The sequence below is a fragment of the Equus asinus genome, chromosome 6 (assembly GCF_041296235.1).
Source record: "Equus asinus isolate D_3611 breed Donkey chromosome 6, EquAss-T2T_v2, whole genome shotgun sequence".
NCBI lineage: Eukaryota > Metazoa > Chordata > Mammalia > Perissodactyla > Equidae > Equus > Equus asinus.
The window spans coordinates 20,140,469-20,163,604 of NC_091795.1; the positions used below are offsets into that span (position 1 = coordinate 20,140,469).

Below are 23,136 nucleotides of genomic sequence, written 5' to 3' on the forward strand. Positions count from 1 at the left end.
ACATGAAGCAAAGGAGAATATAAGGAAAAAGACAGGTGGGGTGCAAGGACATTTACAGTCCATGGACATTTGGGAGAGGACACAAAAGCATATGGTTCTCCTGTAAGCTGGGAGGGCCCCATCTCTGGAAAGGTCCACAAAGGACCTGTAAGCAAGCTGTTCCGGGGTGGGGACACCAAGGGACAGACACATGAAGGAACTCAACTTTACTGACGTCCTTTGGTTCTATTTGAAGGTTTAACCTTGAACATGTATTAACTATTCAAAACAAACTAATTTTTAAAAATAAAGATGCCTTTCTTTGGGGAAAGAAATCAAGTAGGATTTTTTTCATAGCTACACACATGCTCATTATAAAATTTAAATGAAAAGGCAAAGGAATTAAAAGAGCTAAAATAATTTTGGAAAAGAAGAGTAATGGAAGGAGTACACTAACCAAGTTTAAGACTTACTATAAAGCTACAGTAATCAGGTCAGTGTGGACAGCAACATAGATCAATGGACCAGAACAGGAAGTCCAGAAATAGACCCCCACAAGAATATGGTCAACTGATTTTTGACAAAAGTGCAAAAGCAATAGAGAAAGAATAGTCTTTTCAACAAATGGCGTTAAAAGAAGTCGGCCATCCAAATGGAAAACCCTCGACCTAAGCCTTATATCTTATAAAAAATTAACAAAATGGATCATACATCTAAATGTAAACTGTAAAACTCCTAGAAGGAAATACAGGAGAAAAATCTTTGTGACCCGAAATTAAACAATGAATTGTTAGACATGACACCAAAAGCACTATCCATAAAAGAAAGAACTGGATAAACTGGCTTCATCAAAATTAAACCTTTTTGCTCTGCAAAAGAAACATTAAGAGGATAAGACATGACAAGCTACAAACCAGGAGAAAACATTTGTAATCCACATCTCTGACAAAAACTCCTATCTAGGACTCTCAAAACATCATTAGCCACTAGGAAAATGCAAATTAAAACCATAATGAGATAACACTACACAACTATCAGAGTGGCAAAAATTAAAAATCATGACAATACCAAACACTGACAAGGATGTAGGGAAATTGCAAATCTCACACACTTATGGTGAGAATGTAAAATGGTACAGTCACTGAAAAACAGCTGAAGTTTCTTAAAAAACTATATACTTACTACATGACCATCAATCCCACCTCTGGGTAGCTACGCTAGAGAAATGAAAACTTATGTTCATACAAAAACTTGGGCATGAATGTTTCTAGTAGCTGTATTCATAAATGCTAAAAACTGGAACCAACCCAAGTATCTCTAATGGGTGAATGGATAACCAATGTGATACATACAGCGGCAGATTAAAAGCAATGAACTGCTGATATAGGCAACAAGTTGGATGCATCTCAAAAGCATGAGGAAATTTTTGGGGGTTGATGGAACTGTTCTGTACCCTAATTATTGTGATGACTACATGAATCCATATACTTGTTGAAATTCATAGAAGTGTACACAAAATGAAAATAAGTTGGTTTTTTGGCATGATAATTTTTTAAATTAAATTTAAAAAGAAAAACAATAAACAAATTAGGCAACACTCTGAATACATACCAAGACTACAAGTCTGCTTCTTTCACAGATTCCAGGGAGGTAAGGATAGGGTGGCATTCCTTCGCCCCTCAGACAAGAACTCACCCACTGATAAATATTTGGTGGCTCAGAAGTAAAAAATGATGGATGATGCATAAATCCTGTTTGACCTTTAGAATTAGATAAATGTTTATAAAGATATAAGAATACATTAAGACAAAACTATTTTATTCTAAAGGAAAAATGATCAACACTATCTGTCATTTGGAAACAATCAGAATAACATTTTTCCATATTCTCCAAAATCCTTCATCTTTTCTGCCACAGTAATTAACTGATTATAATATTTAGAATTTAAATGACTACTAGTTTATCCCATTCTGGATGGAAATTTAGCAATTTCTTGTACTCAAGGCATATAAAGAATCTAACCAAAACTTTTTGCCCTGACCCTAAAGGTGAGAAAACAGAAGACACACCCAGGATTCCACTCCAACAACTGGGCCCCAATCTTGAATCCCTTTAGCTCGAAGTCTAGGACAGTATAGTGATGATAGAAATGTTCTATATCTGTACTGTCCGATATGGCAACCACTAGCCCCATGTGGCTACTGAGCACTTGAAATGTGGCTGGTGCAACTGAGGAACTGAATTTTTAATATCAGCTAATTTAAATAACATATGGCTGGTGGCCACTATTTGGACAGCACAGGTCCAGGGCAAAGCATCCTTGGCACTAAGGAATGGGTAAAATTTTTCCCACACACTGAAGACATTATGGCTTACTACTACTAGTCAGAGATCAAGAACTACAAACTAAAATCTGCCTGGTGGAAAGACACTGCCTCTGACTTAGAGGCTAACAGTAAGAATCACACCGTGTTCTATTCGCCGAGAAGGATGCAAGCAAATGTCACTATAGAAAATCTTCAATGACACAAACACTTACCTTGATCAACTGTGCACACTTGTCCAGTAGTTCTGACAAGCGTTGGGTAATCTCTATAATAATGATCTACATAAGGTTCCAATTTTAAATCCCTAAAAGAATAAGACCATATAAAAAAAGAAATAACAAGGAAGGTATTATAGCATTTTCCCCCACAGAGTGAGAAGGGTTCATCAGTTGAACTTTTCAATTTAAAAAAATTTACTTATGAGAAAAAAGATAATCAAATGTAGAGTCTCTTTATTCTACTTCCAGACTTTAAATTGCCCAATATGACAAATGCAACCCAAACTCCTTTTGCTAGATAAATTTTGTGGATGTAAAACTAGAGTAAAGACACTGTGGTCTAGTTTCCCCTGTTATTTATTAGCCGTTTGATCTTCATGAAGTCACCTCTATGAGCCTCAGTATTTTCTTCTAGAAAACAGGGAAATATCAGTTAACTCACTCGGAAGTTTTAAAGATTAAATAAGATAATATACGTGAAAAATACCTTATAAAACGTAAAACATTACACAAATGTTACTTATTTCAGTAAGCCAGAATTAGAATTTGGAAATCATTTCATTACAAAAGAATTTTCATGACAGTAAGGATTTGTCATAAGAGAAACTGACAAAATTAAAATTGCCATGTCTCAGAAAAGAATTTCAGTATCTCAAGCAAGATCACAGAAATTAGAAAATGTGCTATAATCTTAACTCAGAGGCTGACATTTCACTTCAAATTCAACTTTCTTTCTCACCAAGGGTCACAAGGACTCAAACACTGCCTAAGCAAGACCTTTAGAATTCAGTGCCAAACACAAGGTGCTAGAAATGCTGTTAAAACATGTCACTAGAATAATCCTATTGTGGATCCATTACAACAGCCTGAAAGACAGGGACAACAACAGACTGTGACAACAAAAGCACAGTAAAAAGAGTTAGAACTCGCAAGCATTCACGTTCTCAGAAACACACGGGCAAGTTGCCTCATCACTAAAATAGGGACCATAATACTTATTTGAGAATTTATATATGCAAACTACAATTCTGTCAACTGTAAGAACTATTTGAATGTAGGTATTATTATAAAACAATAGGTGTTATTACAGAGCTTCCACCACCGTGCAGCCAGTTTGTCAAAATGGACATCTGAGCAGGTCATCTCCATTGTTTAACACACTTTTGTAACTTCCCACTAATCTTAGGACAAAGACTAGGAACCCCAGCATGGGCCACAAGGCCCTACATAGCCAGTATCTTCAAACAATTCAGTGGCTTATAGAAAATGCTCTGATTTTTTGAGAAGGTAGATTTCAGAAATTTATTTACAAGGTTCTTATATGATATTCATGGCTAAGATCAAGACATCTAAGGATCTCTTGGCAGTTTCTAAACTATAAAGAATATTTACCTTGCCAGCTGAACGAGAAGGTCAACAAGTGAACGAATTCCTTCTCCCATTAGAGTATTCAACTTAAGCTCCTCATAGACAAGGTGAAGAACAAAAAAAATCGCAGGTATGTGAGTAAAGAGAAGCGTAGAAGAATCCAGAATGAGATTCTGTGAAAAATCCTCATCCTTCATTTGTGAAACCTCCAAAGGACTCAAACATAAAGATCTATTCAAAAGATGAGACTCAACATTCTGGTGGTAGTCGGAATTCAGTAAATATTCCCAGTCCTAAGAAGAATCAAGAAGATATTAATTTTTTAAATAATGCTTCTTTGTAACGTCAACATTAAAAGAAAACCAAATTCACTTAAAACAATTCAAGTTCCATTTTCACATTAAATTGATGTCAAATATGAAAAAGATCACAATGTTGAAAAATTAGGATCATCATCAAAATAGCTAAGGAATTTCCAGATGCCAGCAATAAACATTAAGACAAGCCACGGTTAAAACCTATTGGAAAAAATTTAGTCATGCCATGTTAGGGAAGAGACTCTGGGAGAAGAATCCTACTACTTACACAGAGATTGAGAAAGAAAATTTAACATTATCTTAGGTGATGTCTTATGAAGCCAAAAGCAAAGAATGAAAGGTGGGAAGTCTAGACAGGCAGGTTTAGTGACCACTACACTGAGGTGCATTTTGGTAAAAGGAGGGCTACTTGTACCCAGTTAGTATATTTATCTTCCTATGTTTATAAAATGCTGAACCTAGTAATAACCTAATAATCAACTGAATTTTATATTCGGACTGATTGTACCACATTTTTCAAATATTGAGTCAGTTTTGGTTTCTACTTTTGATTTATTGTATAAGAGAATGTGGTCTATGCTATTTTCAGATCTTGGAATTTACTGCAGTATTTGTGAGGCTTAATACAGTGTATTATTCTAACTTAAAAACTCTTGGACTACATACAGAAATAACCACCATAAAAGTAAAAAGCTGATAAATTGAACAACTAAAATTTAAAAAATTTTGCTCATCAAAACACACTATTGGGGCTGGCCCCGTGGCCGAGCGGTTAAGTTCGCGCGCTCCGCTGCAGGCGGCCCAGTGTTTCGTTAGTTCGAATCCTGGGCGCGGACATGGCACTGCTCATCAGACCACGCTGAGGCAGCGTCCCACATGCCACAACTAGAAGAACCCACAACGAAGAATACACAACTATGTACCGGGGGACTTTGGGGAGAAAAAGGAAAAAATAAAATCTTTAAAAAAAAAAAAAAAACACACTATTGAGTGCACATACTGGGAGGAAACATTCCCAAAACATATACGGCAAAAAACTCACATCAGAATATATAAAGAACTTCTGTGGCTCAGTGAACATTTTTAAAAGTCCAATTAAGAAACAGGCAAAAGAGGAGGCTGGCCCCATGGCTGAGTGGTTAACCTCGCGCACTCTGCTTCAGTGGCCCAGGGTTTCACCGGTTTGAATCCTGGGTGTGGACATGGCACTGCTCATCAGGCCATGCTGAGGCGGCGTCCCACATGCCACAACTACAAGGACCTACAACTAGGAATACACAACTATGTACCAAGGGGTTTTGGGGAGAAAAAGGAAAACCAAAATCCAAAAAAAAAGACAAAAGATATGAACAGATACTTCATAAAAAGATACAAGCACGTGGAAAAGTACTTGACATCATTAGTCACCAGGAAAAGGCAGATTAAAACTACAAGAGAAACTACTTCACAGCCTCAAATGGTTAAAATGAAAAAGACTGACAACAGCAAATGTTGGCCAAGATAAAGAACAAGAGGAACTCCATATACTACTGGTCAGAGTGTAACATGGTACAACCAGTTTGGGAAAGAGCAATGACCCAACAAATTCTCTAGGTATTTATGCAAGAAATATGAAAATATATGTCCACAAAGACTTGTTACTGAATGTTGATGGCAGCTTTATTCATAACAGTCCAATAATGGAAACAGCCTAAACATCCATCAGCAAAAGAATGGATAAACAAACTACAGTATATTCATACTACTCAGCAATAAAAAGGCATAAACAGGCTGGTCAGGTGGCAAAATGGTTAAGTTCACGCGCTCTGCTATGGCAGCCCAGGGTTCACCAGCTCAAATCCCAGACATGGCCCTAGCACCACTCATCAGGCCACGCTGTGGCAGCATCCCACATAAAATAGAGGAAGACTGGCACAGATGTCAGTTCAGCAATAATCTTCCTGAAGCAAAAAAAGGAAGATCAGCAACAGATGTTAGCTCAGGGCAGGGCCAATCTTCCTCACAAATAAAAAATAAAAAGGCACATGGAGCCAGCCCAGTGGCACAGTGGTTAAGTGCGCACATTCTGCTTCAGCAGCCCAGGATTCACCAGTTCGGATCCTGGGTGCAGACATGGCACCACTTGGCAAGCCATGCTGTCGTAGGCGTCCCACATATAAAGTAGAGGAAGATGGGCATGGATGTTAGCTCAGGGCCAGTCTTCCTCAGCAAAAAAGAAAAAAAAAAAGAAAAAGAGGAAGATTGGCAGATGTTAGCTCAGGGCTAATCTTCCTCAAAAAAAAAAATGGGCACAAACTACTGATAACTGCAACAACAGGGATGAATCTCAAAAACATTATGTTAAATGAAAGAAACCTTATATGAAAGATTACATCCTATATTGTTTCATTTATATCAAGTCTAGAACAGGCAAAACTAACATATGGTGATAGAATTCAAATCAGTGGTTCCTTCAAGAAGAGAGGAAAGGATGATTAAAAATGGCACAAGGGAATTTTTATGAAATGATGGAAAGGTTCTGTGTTTTGAAAGGCTGTGGGTTATACCAGTGTGCATGTGCCAAAACTGATTAGACTGTAAACTTAAGATCTGCCCATTTATGTAAATTATACCTCAATTAAAACAATTTTTTGAACCACTTAAGAATATACCCATGGAATCTGATACATTTGAGAACCTAAATTAGAGGATCAATTAGCAATAAAATATCTATAAACCCAAACTTAAATCATGCAGCATTATGCATGTTTAGTAATATGTAGATGATCACTAAAGACAAAAGTGAATAAATAACCAAAGAAAACATAATGAACCATATACTTCAAAATAACTGTGATTCAGTATTAAAATAAAGCAAAAGGTGTTAGAAATGTACACAAATCAACAGGATTATCACAGAAGTGGGAGATTAGTACAAGTATCCACAAATTAATTTATATTAGCAAGAAATAATAATGCTGGGGCCAGCTCTGTGGCCGAGTGATTAAGTTCGCGTGCTCCGCTGCAGGTGGCCCAGTGTTTCGTCAGTTTGAATCCTGGGCGCGGACATGGCACCGCTCATTGAGCCACACTGAGGCGGCGTCCCATGTGCCACAACTGGAAGGACCCACAACGAAGAACATGCAACTATGTACCAGGGGCCTTTGGGGAGAAAAAGGAAAAAAAATAAAAAATCTTTAAAAAGAAAAAAAGAAAGAAAGAATAACGCTTACATCATCAGATCCTGTCTCAGAAGGCCTGGCTTTTTTCGGTGCAATGACTGGTGAAAGTGATCCTTCGAAGTCAAACTGGAAGATAATCCCAAAAGAGAAGACAAAATCATATAAATTTATCACTGTCCACTGGTCAACTTAAAAGATTCAGAAATCAATTCTAACAATTAGAGAAACTGAGGAAACTCATCAAAATTCTATTGTTGGGGAGGCGGGGGAGATTCGCCCTAAGCTAACATCTGTTGCCAATCTTGCTCCTTTTTTCTTCCTTTTTACCCTCCAAAGCCCCCATACATAGTTGTCTGGAGTTGTAAGTTCAAACCTCACTTTTTCATCTGGAAAAACATGGCACAAATACCTTTCTTCTGGGGTCACTGTGCAGATTAAATGAAATCACATGTGTAAAGCACGTAGTACAGTGCCTGGGCTCACAGGCATTGCAGTGGTAGTTTTCTTTCCTCCTCTGCTTCTGTGATAACACAGATCATCACTCCTTAGTGAAAATAGGACCTTTAACCACATCCAAAATACGCCAGGTCTCAAAGAATCAACCCAATGTTAGTCAAATGTCAGAATTAAGCAGATGTTTATTTAGTCTGTCTACAGTGAACAGTCTAACAATTCCATGGCAGCGACAGGTAGCCACTCTCCAAAATCTTTGTTCTCCTCGACCCACAGCCAGGCTACACATTCCTGCCTCCTTCAGAGTTAGGTGTGGCCCTGTGACAGTGTCACTGTGAGCGAAAGTCAACGTCAGCACTTTCAGGCCCAGTTCATAAAAACCTCCCATGCATGCTCCTCCAGGTTCTCTTCCCTTGCACCTGACCGGATCGAGTAAACCCTCAGGAAATCTTTGAAGCCTCATGTTAAAGATGGCAGACGCTCCATCAGCATGGGTCCCTAATAAGTGCATGGCCTGTTTACCTGTCTTAAGAGCAAGACATACATTTTTATCGTGTGCGAGCCCTTACATCTTTTGAGGACTTTCTGTTGTAACAGTTAGCCTATCCTAACTAATAGTCACATAAAAGAAATTTTCTAAAAATTTATTCTTATTCACTTGCCCTGGCATAACCATTGCTATGTCTGCTGCTTCACATGGGCACTGAACTAGCAACTAATCAAGCGTAACTCTATAAACGCCAATGGCTATTTTCCTATGTTTTAAAAACTGACACATTTATCAATTAATCTCATTCATCCGAAAGTTTATTTCTATATAAAAACTAAACATGGATAGCAATAAAGTAATTTTGAAACTGAATATTTAAATATAAAGCTGAATAAAGTAATTTTTGAAGCTGATCAAGAGAAAAGGTTTTCTTGTGAAGCATTCAAATAAAACAAAGGCCAACTCACACGCAATATTATCAAAACAAAAATAAGTAAAAAAACAAAAAAGAGTAAAATCAAAGCAGCAGATGAAATGATAGCTATCTTACCTAAAACTTCAACCAAAATATAGTACTCACACAGACAAAGTCTAAGTCTTACAGTCAGAAAGAATGTCCCTGCTATTAGATTCATAAGACCTGGAGGTATGGGAAAGAGCAACAGAAATTGTCTGATACAGATACCTCTTTGTGGCATATATGGATCTGCCCTTTTATTTTCATTATTTTAATATCTCGCAGGTTAGCCAACCCTGTTATATGTTCCTGTGGACTCCTGACTTCAATCTATAATGTGGATGTAAAATATTTATTTGTCTGCCTTCCCTGAGACAGTGAATTCCCTGAGAGGAACTATCTGTCTTGTCTAATGCATATGTGAAAAGCCTGGCATCAAGCCTGGCCCACGGCAGGGGCTCAATACCCATCTAATGAAAATATGAGCATCTCAAAGGGCACAAAAAGTTAACCCCAGGTACAACCATTAAGAGAATGTAAGAACCGGACGGAAACATCATCTGGTCCAGTGCTCTCATTTAACACACCAGTAAATTACGGAAGGCCCAAAGAAATACCAAAAATCACATAACTAGTCATTGGCACGAATTTTGCACTTCCTAGCCTCCATCCCATTATTTAAAAGAAGATAAATCTGGACAAAGCAAAATGAAAGCCACTTGCCATTGAAGACTATTTCATCCTGAGCTTTGATTGTAAGGACAAACGACAGCAAGGGTTTAACCTGCAGTCCCACAAATAAATGTCAAAGCAACTCGGCCTCGGAACTGATTTCCCTGTTCCTTCCTTTAGGACTATCATGCAATTAAGTCAGAGCGCCAAGTCCTTCTTTACAAAAGAAAAACTGGTGGATGCTCAGTCCTCTCCATAATACGAAGGGACACTGGTTCCCTCCTAGAGAATGGAGCATAATGATCTGTATTCCTCAACGAGTTCCACAGCACAGTAATACACAATAGCTACAAAAAGCTAAAGTGGACTTATTCATACTGTAGAAATCCTCAGTATCTAAAAGGCTCAATTTTTTCTTATTTAATAAAGAAAAGAAAATTCTGGAATGAGGTAGTTTTTGTGCAATTGTTTGCAATAAGAAAATTATCCCTCCTTTTCCAGTAAGATTTTTCTCAAGGAAACTGCAGACGGCAATTCTTTCATATGTTACAACAGACACAAACTCTTAAAAATAATATGTAATTCAGATGGAAAAGGGCACTCATTCAAAAAGTGTTCAGTGAGCATCCATCTATGCCAGGAACTACTGTTCAGTCCTAGAGATTGAGTAGTGAACAAAACTAAACAAAAATCCCTGCTTCTGTAGAATTTACATTCCAATGGGAGGAGGAGAGACACAGACGAGTAAGTAAAATATGTAGTATATATTTAATTAGTGCTAAGAGAAAAATAAAACAGGTAAAGGAGATAAAAAGCACAGGTGGGTACAAACATACATAGAATGGACAGGGCAGGCTGCACTGAGGTGACATCTGAAAAAGACCTAAGCTTGTCTTGTCTGGGGGAAGGTATTTTTTCCAGAAGTAACAGCAAGTGCAAAGACCCCGAGGCAGGAACACGTTTGGTGTGTTCAGGGAACAGAATGAAGCCAGTGCGGTGGGGACAACGTAAGCTATAGCTGAGTTCCAGGACAAAGGTGAAGTGCATCCTAGAGTCATTTCTTCCCAGTAACCCAGGCAAGGCTGTCCTAGGAGTGATCTCCAGAGCCGAAAGGAAATCACCCACACTGAAGACACGACCCTGCCGATTCTGCAAATAACCTAAGGGCCTGGAAGGAAGCTTCTGGGGGGGGCGGTGAGGGATATAGCTTTATATGATGAACAGAATAGGTACTTAGGCTAAACCACTTTCAATCCCCTTGAAATCAAATCATCACAGACCAAGCAATTTGTGTGTGAAAACAGAGTCTGGGCTCCAGAAAAGAACATTAAGCCCTGAGTCAGAAGACACAGTCTGGGCCTAGTTTTGACCAAATCTCTAGTCTGTGATTTCTGTGTGATTCAGTTTCTTCATAAATAAAACCAAGACATTACTTCTAATCCTTGGATAACTTGTAGTCATTTTACAAAAATAAATGAAAAATAATAGTCAAACGTACTCTATCATGTTAAAAAAACACAATTACTAGTAAAGAATTATCATTAAATATTAAATAATATTTGATTTACAATACATAGATACAATAAGCCTTCGTATTATTCCATTTTGTTGAATAAGGCATACCTATTAGTAAACTGATCTATCACATGACCTGAATGTTGTATTACCAACTATGCAAACATTATATCGATAACAACAGAATAACTGGGGAAGAAAAACAATTGTATGTACTTACATTTCGGGTCCATGCTAAGCGGTCCGTGTTATAACCCATCATGTTCATGAGACAAATCACAAATAAATTCCACTCTGAGTGATAACTGGGTCCTCCTGGAGCACTGTGGACACTGTACCACTTGACAAGCATCTGAACAGCTATTTCTTTTGGCAGGATAAACTTAATTGCTTGCAAACATGTTTGTACTATTAAAAGCAAAGAATTAATTTTAGTATGCTTCTCATACATGTATTTCTTTTCCCTTTTAATAAAAAAGTTTTTTAACAACTACTATGCAAGGCCAATTACTAAGAAAAGAGAAGTGCCAATAGGATGCAAACATAACCTAGACAATCATTTGAAACTTAAACCAACTACTGAACTCAACAGGGCTTGCAAGAGGTCTCAGGGCAGCCTGTCGATCATTCATTTTGAATCAGAAATAAGGTAGCAAATAGTCCAGTTTACCTGAGACAGAACTGATTTACATTTACTGCCCCCACAATTATTAACAGCTCCTTATTTCACTCTCAAAAATGTCCTAGTTTCGACATTAAAAGTCATTCTATCAAAACTACATTTCTACATGAATAAATTCATATGAAATATTGCTTAAATACTTCAGTAATAAATATATAATATTCAACACAGTCATGCATCACTCAACGATGGGGCTATGTTCTGAGAAATGCATCGTTAGGTAATTTCATCATTGTGTGACCATCACAGAATGTATTTACACAAATCCAGATGGTATAGCCTACTACACACACAGGCTATATGGTACTAATCTTACGGTACTAATCGTATGCAGTCTGTCACTGACCAAAACGTTATGCGACACACAACTGTATATACAACCACAAATAGCAAAGCTTAACTAGCATTAAAAGATATTCTAAGTGAGTGAACACTCCCGTTAACCAAAGCTTCATAACTTTTAATTATTTCTGACAGCAGTTTCTAAAATGTTTTACATGCTGTCTTAAATCAGTCGATATCATGTAATTTACACCTTTCTTAATGATTCAGTGTCATTAATAATTTACAGTGCTACACTGTAATACAGTGACCCCCTTAGGGTGGCAAGGGCTACTGCTGTGAAGAGGCCTGGGTCTGCTTTCAGTAGTAAATGGCCCCAAACAGCAAAGTTTTTGTATTCTCCTATCTTCTCTTTAGAAGATTCTTTTCTTCCCTTCCCACTGTCATTGCTACCAGGCCCCTCCTCAGCAGCATATCCTTTTTCTCATCAATTTGTTGTGTGCGCGCATACAGCAAAGGTTGGAATCAAACGGAATAAACGTTAGAAAACCAAATAACCAAGTTTGTCGTGGCTGAATCCAAAGTAAATGTAAACTAGCTACTGCCTGAGGGGCTGAGGAACACTTCATATGCAGAAACTTACGTGCATGAACTATGTGACTTCCATGTGGCTGTGAGAGAGTATGATTTTATTTTGTTTTTATTTATTTTATCTAATCCATTATTTATTTTCATATATTTGTTTAGGGTTATACTTCTAGATACATGGCCTTGCAATTACTGGCTAAATACCTTGTAGAGAAGCAGGGTATCTCTATACCACTCAGAATATCCTTTACCACATCAGTGAAAGATGTTCCCTAAAATGAAAAAGTCGTTCCAGCCTACTTACCAAACTCCAGAAATCACACAATCTACCAATGCTTTGCTTTAGCAGTTAGATTTTGAAACTAATAAATGTCATGAATTTTCTTATATCATACAGGCACTGTTTTAACTTACAATTGTTGGCAAATCCTTTCAATTCTAAAGTTTTCTGTACTATTCTTTGTTCAGAAATATTCTCCATCTACTATTTTCCAAATTGCATTTCAATAATAATTCAAGCAGACTCCCATTTTATTATAATACTCCTGATTGTATTTCGACTATAATATTTTTATTCAATTAAGACAACTATGTTCATTTCTCAATTTATCTAAGTTAGGAGATTTATTTTAGGATTAAAAATTATCAAATATGCCAAAAATTTAGTTGCTTAGATTTACTTCTCAGATTTTCTTGCAAGAAACATATCCATGTATTGTAATCTCACTGCATGGCATTCGTCAACATAAAAAATCTCAGAAAAACAGAACTAGCACATTCTTCAAGTGTACCCCAGCCTTAGAGCACACATGGAATGGACATCGCAAAGTGCTCCCCAGCTCTTTACAGCTTCTCTGCAAAGTAAAAAACTTGATCCCATGGCTTCAAAAACAGCAGAATTTTGAAAACTCCGATTATTATTGTAAATCAGCAATTACTCCAAATCTTATCAATCAAACTGAGAATACATGGAAGTGAGGTCTGACCCTCAATCGTACCTAATTCAGAGGTGGCAATTTCAGGAATAGTAATCCTAACCATGGAGCCATTACTCAGTTCCTAGTAAAAAGAATGGAAACAAATAAGAGCAAGTAAATAGAATTTGTGCATTCTAAGTCTCTGAATGTTTTAAAAATAGCCAATGCTTTATAAGATTGTTGGTCTAGCAAAGCAAAACTGAATAAAATAAATGAAAAGCAAGATTTTTCGAACAGAACTGAATACTACCAAATTTCAGAAACTGTCAATGTGCTTATTTGAAAAACATTTCCAAAAATTCTTGTTTTCATTGTCTAATTTTTACACAGACACTAAGAGTCACCATCACCAAAAGAAGATTAACTTTTAATGAAAACACAAAATTCATGTCAATATAAAATTCAACTGATTAAACAAGCTTTATTTTTAATTTTTTTTTTTTTAAAGGAAGATTAGCCCTGAGCTAACTGCTGCCAATCCTCCTTTTTCCTGGGGAAGGCTGGCCCTGAGCTAACATCCATGCCCATCTTCCTCCACTCTACATAGGGGACACCTACCACAGCATGGCGTGCCAAGCAGTGCCATGTCTGCACTCGGGATCCAAACCAGCAAACGCCGGGCCGCCGAAGCAAAACGTGTGCACCTAAACGCTGCACCACTGGGCCGGCCCCTCAATAATTTTTAATACCATAGAAACTTTAGAAAAGTTAAGCAAAATTAAAGTAAAACAGTGCAAAAAAAAGACACAATAGATTTTAAAAATCATGAGAAATGCTGTTTCCATTTTTTAGATAAAATTCTACACTCTGACAAATTTGAAATGACAGCCATTTTCTTGGAAAGCTACCTAATCTTTTAAAAATAAATATACTTACTAGAGTTACTCTGTTATGGACAGGGTCTCTTATAGAATGAATATAAGTTCCAAGCTGTTGGAAAGTACAATCCTCGTTATAGAGACAATCATGAAGTTTTGAAGAATCCCTTAGTTCTGGAACAGGAGACAATAGAACAACCTGTAAAAAGTCATAAATACAACATATATGAAGTATTTTTTGAGAAATTAAGGATAAAGAAACAATTTTTTTTGGATATGGTCCAACTAACAATTGTATATGATTTAAAATCATTCTGCCTAGGTATGATGGAGTACCTTGTAGCAGACCAAGGTCCTCACCAAAAGCAACTAGGAAAAGTAGATCAAGTAGCAAAAGATCTGATCAATAACACTGGAGAGCTGTGGAGACAACCTGGACTTGAGGGGCCAAGACTTAGGAGAGAAAGAAGGGAACCACAGGGAGGTGGCCTGAAATTCTTACACTGCTTTTCCTACTCTGGGCATTTGCAATATTTGGTGGAAGTTGCAGGGGGACAATATGGGTAGACGGAGAGCGCGTAAGGACGGCATGGCTAAGAGGAAGAAGAGGCAGCAACAGTGTCGGCAGTCTCACAGGGCTGGGACATAAGCTGTAATCTGAAGCAGCCACGGCAGATATGACCTGAGCATTTAAAACCCCAGAGAAAAAGGAGAGCAATGAGAAAGCAAAGAAATGAGACAGGTACTTAGTGTAGCTCCCCTGGAGGCAAATGTTTATTCTGAAAATACAAGAACGACATTTATTTGCACAATTGTAGATATGCAAACAAAAATTTTAAATGATCTTAGTTAGTAATTACAAACAGATGCTTCCAATTTTAGATCCAGTCATGACCACGGACCCTTTCTGTATTCCTTTAATTCAGTTTATAGAACATCTCTAAGTGAATATCTTGTCAACACTGAGAGCTAATGAAGCTAAGATGTGTTTATTATATTCTGGCTTCTACTCCAAAGCTGCTAAAAAGACCCTGAGCTCCACTGGCACTAAATCTGTGTCTAGTTGCACAATCTACCAGAGAAGCGGGAACGCCATCAGCCAATGTGTTAGCCTATGGTTTCCTCGTGATCTCAGGGCTACCATAAAGACACTAACCATTCCTGGGCTAATGGATTCTAAGAAAGTTGGGAACGATTTTACAGTATAAGAAAATTCGTCCAAATTAGATAAAACTCTCTGACACTTCACCAGCTCCCCATGTGGAAGTTCCGCAAATGTCCTGGCTTAAAAGGAAAGAGTTCACACTGCACACATTTAAAAAATAAAATCAGAGCCTGGACAATAGCCAATACAATTGCCAGTACCAACCTTCACTTTGAACTGCACCTAAACATCTGCACTCAGATGTCTCTCAAATCCAGACGGCTTTTCTGCAGGCTGCTACCTCAGTAAGCATGGGCATCCAGCCAGATTGCTCAGAGAACTCGGAGCCTCGTTTCCCAACACCTCTCTCCAGCACAGCACAAAACCAATCAGCTGACGAAGCCCGTCATTTCCATCTCTCCAGGCCTTTCAGGTCACTCCCCTCCTTTCCAATATCCTGCCGTAACTCAGACCCTCTTTGCACACCTTAAATTAACACACACAACCCTTGGAATCTAACTGGTCTCTCTACCTTCAATACCAAGATAAACTCACCTAAAACACAGATCCTAACACTCATAACTCCGTCCTCAAAAATCTGTAATGCTCTGGTGAATGCATTCTGACTAAAAACCACCTATTCCTCCTTTCTTCCTTTAAGAGTACATTAGTAAGAGTGTAAATCCCAGCCCTATCACTTGTTAGCTATATGACTTTAGATAAGGAACCTCGTTCTAACTCTATGTACTCATTTGTAAAACAGGTATCAATAACTTCCCAATAAAGCTGTCCTAAGGGATTAAATGAGCTACAACATAAAAAACACCGAGAACAGTGCCTAGCACTCAAGAACAGGTTATTATTATTATCCCGTCCCCTGCCCTGCCTCACCCAACAGACTACTGGTACTTTTATAAGCACTCATTCATTCCAGACTTGCGAGTCTTAACTTGTAGGCTGGAGATGGAGATACAAATACGTATTAAAACTGCTCTGCACTCCCCTGCCTCGACGCCTGTGCCCCTGGGATTCTTCTTTGCCCGAACGCCCCTTTCCATCTACAGACATCCTACTTATCCTCAAGGTCCAAACCAAGTTAGACACATCTCTCAGAGACAAGCCTTTGGTTCGGCCACATCAACCCATCAGGATGTATCTTCCTATCAGTGAATCTCCTATGGTACTTTTTGTTCCTCATTCATAAGTGTTAACAGTCTACCTGAAATTATAATTTCTTATGCAGATAATACATCTCTTCCACCCAAGTAAATTGTGAGATCCCTAGATGGAAAAGCATTCATCATTTTCATCTCTGTAGCACTTTCAAAAGTACCTTACACATCACAATGGAGGTCAATGTATGTTTACTGAATCATTTGTGTTTGAAAACTTTTATATTGTACAAGTATTTGCTAAACTTCCAATTCTATCACTTTAAAAAAAAAAGTTAACCACGGAAAGACTATTTGACCAAACTTCTTTAAAACACTATTAATTTGGGGCTGGCCCCGTGGCCGAGTGGTTAAGTTCGCGCGCTCCGCTGCAGGCGGCCCAGTGTTTCGTTAGTTCGAATCCTGGGCGCGGACATGGCACTGCTCATCAGACCACGCTGAGGCAGCGTCCCACATGCCACAACTAGAAGAACCCACAACGAAGAATACACAACTATGTACCAGGGGGGCTTTGGGGAGAAAAAGGAAAAAATAAAATCTTTAAAAAAAAAAAAAAACACTATTAATTTTTGACAACATCTAATTCATTTCTCACCTCATCCAAGGATCCAAGTAGCTTACTAAGAGGCTTAGGAGTACTGACACTGTCAAGTGGAGTGCTGGGCCGAGGCATCGTGTTGGACATTGTCAGGGAAGGAGCCGGCAGTCCAGGAATAAATACCTTTCCCACCTTTAAGCAATAAGAAGATATGGAAAAAATATTGGCTTTAATGTATCATATCTTTAAATAAAATGTTTGACATGTAAGCATATATTTCTTTTGATATTTCAAATTTTATGCTCACCAAACAAAACTAACAAATAAAGAGAATTAAAACTTTAGTAATGTACCGAATTCTACCATCCAACTACAAATATCTTGGCATAATTTCTCTTGGTCTGATTCTTTCTCTTCATTGCTGAGGACCTTTTTTTCTCCCCCACAGGAAAGGGTGGGGAATATTAATAGAGTTCACACATTATACAAAATCCCATACACTATGTGCATTTTTCTACCTTATTAGCGGTAAAGACAGCAGGGACTAAACTTTCAGACACTATAAGCAGCAATCTTGTCAACTAATTCTCCAGACAGAGAGAAAGAACACCAACTACTTCTCAGGGGCTAAAAAAATGACACTGAGCGATGCTCAAGAAATTAAATCCAACCTAACTCAAACTGTGCTCTAGCTTATGATCTGTCTTCCATTATAAACTCTCAAATACTTCTTCCTCAAAAAAACTTTACATGAAGTAAATTCTTCATTGACTTTAAAAGAATGAGTTGACAACTCATGCTAACCACCCCTTATTTTAGCTATCCGTAGGGTTCTCAGGAAAAACACAACAGAAATTCACATCCATACAGGCTAAAAACTCTCTTTTTTCTTCTTCTCCCCAAAGCCCCCCACTACATAGTTGTATATTCTAGTTGCAGGTTCTTTTGGTTATGCTATGTGGGATGCTGCCTCAGCATGGGCTGACAATGTCTGCAGTGCCATGTCTGCGCCCACAGGATCTAAACTGGCGAAACCCCAGGCCTCGGAAGCGGAGCATGCAAAGTTAACCACTTGGCCACGAGGCCGGCCCCCATACAGGCTGAAAACTCTTGATAAGATTAAAGGAAATACTCAACTAAATACCAAAGTGAAATTTTAACAATATACATATTTATGTCAATATACTACTATAAACAGCTAATATAATTACAAAAGTTACCCAAATAAAATCCTTAGGATTAAAAAGCAAAATGAGAGTGGAACTAGTATAAAGATTTTAAAAAGCTACCAGAGACATCCAGTTAATGAAAACATGGAGTAAGCACATTCCATGCTGTTCTTCCCACTAACTACTACAACAACAACAAAAATTGCAGGAAGTTTATAATGCAACAGAAGGTGAGGAAAAGAAGACTGACTGGCTAGGGACCTGAGAACCAGGAATGAGCTATGATGAATTCTCTAGGTTTTGGGGGGGTTTTGGAGTTTTTTTAGGAGGAAGATGCCCCTGAGCTAACATCTGTGCCAATCTCCCTCTATGTTATGTGGGATGCGGCCACAGCATGACTTGATGAGTAGTGCTAGGTCCATGCCTGGGATCCAAACCCGTGAACCTTGGGCCGCTGAAGCAGAGCGTGCAAACTTAATCACTACACCACTGGGCCAGCCCCTAGGTTTGTTTTTCTTTTTTAACTCCTTCCATAACGGGGCCTTGAGCTCTTGAGGAGCCTGCAACCCAGAAACGCCCACAGGCGCAGACCAAAAGAGGCCCCTTAAGAAAACCTTGCTCTTTCTAGCCAAAGTGTCAGAAAAAGAGTGACCAAGTAGGACTGAAACATTTTCACCATACCTGCCCCACTCCAGGCAAACACTACGAAAAAAGCCATGGCCCTCAGTCCCCTCCTATCAGGAGCTGTAGTCTGGAGACTATGGGCAGAGTCCTGTCTACCATTCTACCTGCAAGGACTAGGGGGCGCCCCACCCCCAGCACAGAGATTGGGCCAGGCCTACCTTTCAGCCCTGCTCTGCAGTAACTAGGTGGCACTCCTCCCCTCCTCGTCAGGCACTGCAGCTGCAGACTGCGGACAGAGGCCAGCTTTCACTGCCAGGAGGTAGCCCCTCTCACCCGCCCCTGACGTGCAGCAACTGTGAAGGGGGAGGAGCCTGGCTTTCATCCTTGCTCTATAATAAACAGGCAGCACACCTCCCCCCTTCCCCTCCCCACAGAAACTGCGGGTGGAGCACTGCAATAACCGACCCTGCAATCACACGGCAGTAACCCCTCTCTGTCCCAACCAGGGAATGAGGGGAGGAATGGAGAGGAAGGAGACAGAGAAAAGGATTTTCTAAAGCTGTGTATGAAATCCTGCGCAGGCCTCTGAGTGACCCACGTGCGAAACTGCCAACAATGACACAGTAAAAGATGTGAGAACTCAACACTGGCCTGTAACACCTTCGAATTCTCAGACTGGCCTCTAGGGAGCACAGAAGCTGGGGCAGACCACAAGCTCATTACGGGAGCAGACAAAAAATAGGCCCAAGCAACTGCTCTCCCTCACCAAAGAATCAGGAAAGGAATAAACTGTGTATATGTATTTAAATTTCATAATTTAAATTCGTAAAATTTACATTATTCTGTATGTAAATTTCACAACTGTTAAAAAAAATACAGCCAATATTAATATAATTAAACTTTTCAAAAACTTTGAGACTTAACAAAACTACCCATATGTGAATTTCAAACCTACACTCTTTATAAAACTTCAGTTTGACTTTTTTGTTTTTTAATAATCTACTTATACTCATTAAAAGTTCCCCATCCGTGCCAGGTCCATAGTGCCAATCTATATAATGACAGTGAGTCCGACACTTCCAAATTAGAACCAACCTAAATTGGAGACTTCATTTTTAACTCTTAGAAAAATCTGCAAAATCTTGCAGACAGGACACAACAAATAGTAAATATCAAACTAAAGTAACACTAAAAAATAATTAAGGAGGTAGTCCTACAAAAGCATGAAATGCTACTCATTACTTACCCGAACCACTCCTGTGTACAGCACCAAGTTTCCACTGCCTTCCAGGACCAGCATGGTGTCTATCTTCTAAAAAAAGACAAAAATTTTATCTTCCAATCTGTGCAAATTATGAAGCACAACGATTTTCAACTTCTCAAGAAATGTGCCTGCATTTTACCTCCACTGGCGCTGCATCCTTTGCCTGTATGTTAGTGACAGAGCCAAAGATGAGCTGGGTTTTATCATTACTCTCTTGAAACTTTACACAGCTAAATAACAAAAAACAAAAAAAGAAACAAACTATTGATACATGCCACAACCTGTACCAATCTAAAGTGTATTATGCTAACCAGAAAAAGCCAGTCTCATAAGGTTGCATACTGTATGATGCCATTTACATAACATTTTCAAATGACATAATTATGGAGATGGAGAACAGATGAGTGGTGGCCAGGGATTAGGGATGGGGCTGGGTGGGTATGACGTTTGTGACTATAAAGGATCAGCATAAGGGAGATCTTTGAGGTGATGAAGTTCTATATCTTGATTGTGGTGTTTGCATAAATCTACATGTGAAAAAACTTCATGGAATCATGTACACACACACAAATGAGTACATGTAAAACTGATGAAATCTGAATAAGGTCTGTGGATTATGTTGATGTCACTTTGCTTGTTTTGATAATGTACTATAGTTATAGAAGATGTTAACTCTGGGGGAAAAAGTACAGGGTACACAGGACCCCTCTACTATTTTGCAACTTCCTGTGATTTATAATTGTCTCAAAATAAAAAGGTAAATAAAAGGGCAAAACATTTGAATGCACATTTCACCTAAGAAGATTCAACCCAACAATTCCACTCCTAGGTATCTATCCAAGAGAAAAAAGAAATCACGGATGTCCAAAGACTTTTGCTCCAATGTTCAGAGCGCCATGATTCACAATGGTCAAAAAGGGGAAAGAAACCAAATGTTCAACAGATGACTGGATAAACAAAATGTGATCTATCTATACAATGAACTACTACAGCAAAAGGAATAACATACTCAACATGTCACACCCTGGTGACTCCTAAAAAACATGCTAAGTGAACAAAGCTAGAAACAAAAAACTACATTTTGTATGATTCCATAAAATGTGCAGAAAAGCCAACTCTCTGTAGGCAGAAATCCCACAGAGCGGTTGCCTGAGGTTAGGAATGGGGCCAGAGATTGACTGCAAATGAAGCACAAGGGATTTTTTTAAGGTGATAGAAATGTTTTAAAACTGGGTGGTGGTGATGATTGCAAAGCTCTGTAAATTTACTAAAAATCACTTATTGTACACTTAAAACACGTCAATTTTATGGTATGTACATTATTTCAATAAAGCTAATTAAACAAAAAAAAAGCAGTCCTCAGTTTATTTACACATCTGCACTCACCGTAACTGGAGCTGGGATTCTACTAAAAAGCACAAGAACTTTTGCCCACATAGGTCAGATGTAATAAACACTTTTGAGGCCTGTGAATTTTTCTCTCTGCAACAGATACATTAATAAAGTAACTGTCAGCAGTGGTTCAAAAATCTACCATAGTAACTATAAAAAGTCTTTGAAAATATTCTGCAGGAAATCTAAAAATTACTTGGGCCAAGCAATAATCTTGAAGACCCAAAAACACTTCTAAGATTTGACCTTCATAATCTCTAAGATTCCTTTCAGCTCTTTGACTCTGAGTCCATTTCACAGCTTTCTTGGGAAAAACTACAATAAACTTAATCATTATCAATGGACCTTTTAATTCCCTCTTACACAAGTTCCTATTGCTAAAGTAATACAAACTTGAATTTCTATCCTTAAAGGGTCTAAGGGGTCAGACTTGTGTGTGCTCTCTCTCTCTCTCTCTTTCTCTCAGATTAGGTTCCACTTCATCCCTCTCTTTTAAACCATACCTCTATTTCCAAAGATTTCTTTCTAGAGTGGTATGAAGGCCATAATTCTACAAAATAAAGATCGGTAATATATTCAACTTACCAATAAGGTATTAAAGATAAATGATTTTTAAATGTAAGAAGCTTTTATTTTGTATATGAGGAACAAAAACAGAGAAGCTCCCTCAACACTGTGTTCACATCTTACTTTCCTCCAGCTACCTATCCCATCCAAGAACATGCATTTGCCTTCTGTTTCACAGAGAAAATGAGGCTATAAGCTGGAGCCCAACCTCCTGCCCGATCTGTCTGATAACCATCACCTTCTTTCTCTCCGAGGCTAATCCCTCAACTTGGGCTCCCTTCTGGTTTCTGTTCCTCTCCCCTGTATTTTCAATGCTTTCTCTGCTTTGGGTGTAGTTCTTGTGGCCTACTCTCTCACATATAGATAAAAGTCTTGAAATATGAAGATGGACTGTATATTAGATGATATAAAACATTTACTGTAAACTGAATGGGTGTAAAAATGGTACTATGGTTAGGTAAGAAAACAACCTTACTTTTTAGAGATACACAATGAGGTACTCAGTCATGAAGACATTTTCTTTAATATAATTAAGCAAAAACAAAACTCTCCCTTGACCCTGAGACTTCCTCTAGCTAGTTTTGTATCCTCATCCCCATTCAAAGGCAAACACCTTAAGATGTCTGTCTTCTCTTCCTCAGTCCCCATTTGCTTCTTCCACCCCATTCTACTCCACACACCCCCCACTACCAGGTGCTCTGGCCAAGGTCACCAGTTAACTCACTGCCATCCAGGTAATTCCTCTCTGAGCTCATCTCTTAGTGCCACACCTCACGAGCACCTGGCAATATTGGCGCTTTCTTTTCGAAAGGCTCTCTGTTGTGTTCCACATTTCCTGCTGCTTCTCCCACCTGACCTCTTGCTTTGTCTTTCTGCAGCAGCTTTGTCCCTTTTTTCTTTTCACCCTCAAAATCTTAAGTTTCTAAGACTTCAGTCCCTAGCCCTCTTCTGACTCTATTGCA

The 23,136-nt window shown here is 38.5% G+C and overlaps 1 protein-coding gene across 5 annotated transcripts in view; it reads right to left on the reverse strand.

Annotated features, from left to right (window-relative positions):
- The window catches only part of ANAPC1 (anaphase promoting complex subunit 1), a 109,440-nt gene that overhangs the window by 71,201 nt on the left and 15,103 nt on the right, over positions 1–23,136 (reverse strand). For all 5 annotated transcript variants that reach the window (XM_070511759.1, XM_070511757.1, XM_070511760.1 and 2 more), the window contains 11 exons: positions 21,602–21,697; positions 20,355–20,445; positions 20,198–20,263; positions 17,216–17,350; positions 14,363–14,503; positions 13,508–13,568; positions 11,178–11,365; positions 7,422–7,496; positions 3,917–4,185; positions 2,519–2,610; positions 1,591–1,739 (listed from right to left, as the gene is read on the reverse strand). In XM_070511759.1, the coding sequence (XP_070367860.1) occupies positions 1,591–1,739; positions 2,519–2,610; positions 3,917–4,185; positions 7,422–7,496; positions 11,178–11,365; positions 13,508–13,568; positions 14,363–14,503; positions 17,216–17,350; positions 20,198–20,263; positions 20,355–20,445; positions 21,602–21,697 (1,363 nt within the window). The remainder of the gene's footprint in view (positions 1–1,590; positions 1,740–2,518; positions 2,611–3,916; positions 4,186–7,421; positions 7,497–11,177; positions 11,366–13,507; positions 13,569–14,362; positions 14,504–17,215; positions 17,351–20,197; positions 20,264–20,354; positions 20,446–21,601; positions 21,698–23,136) is intronic.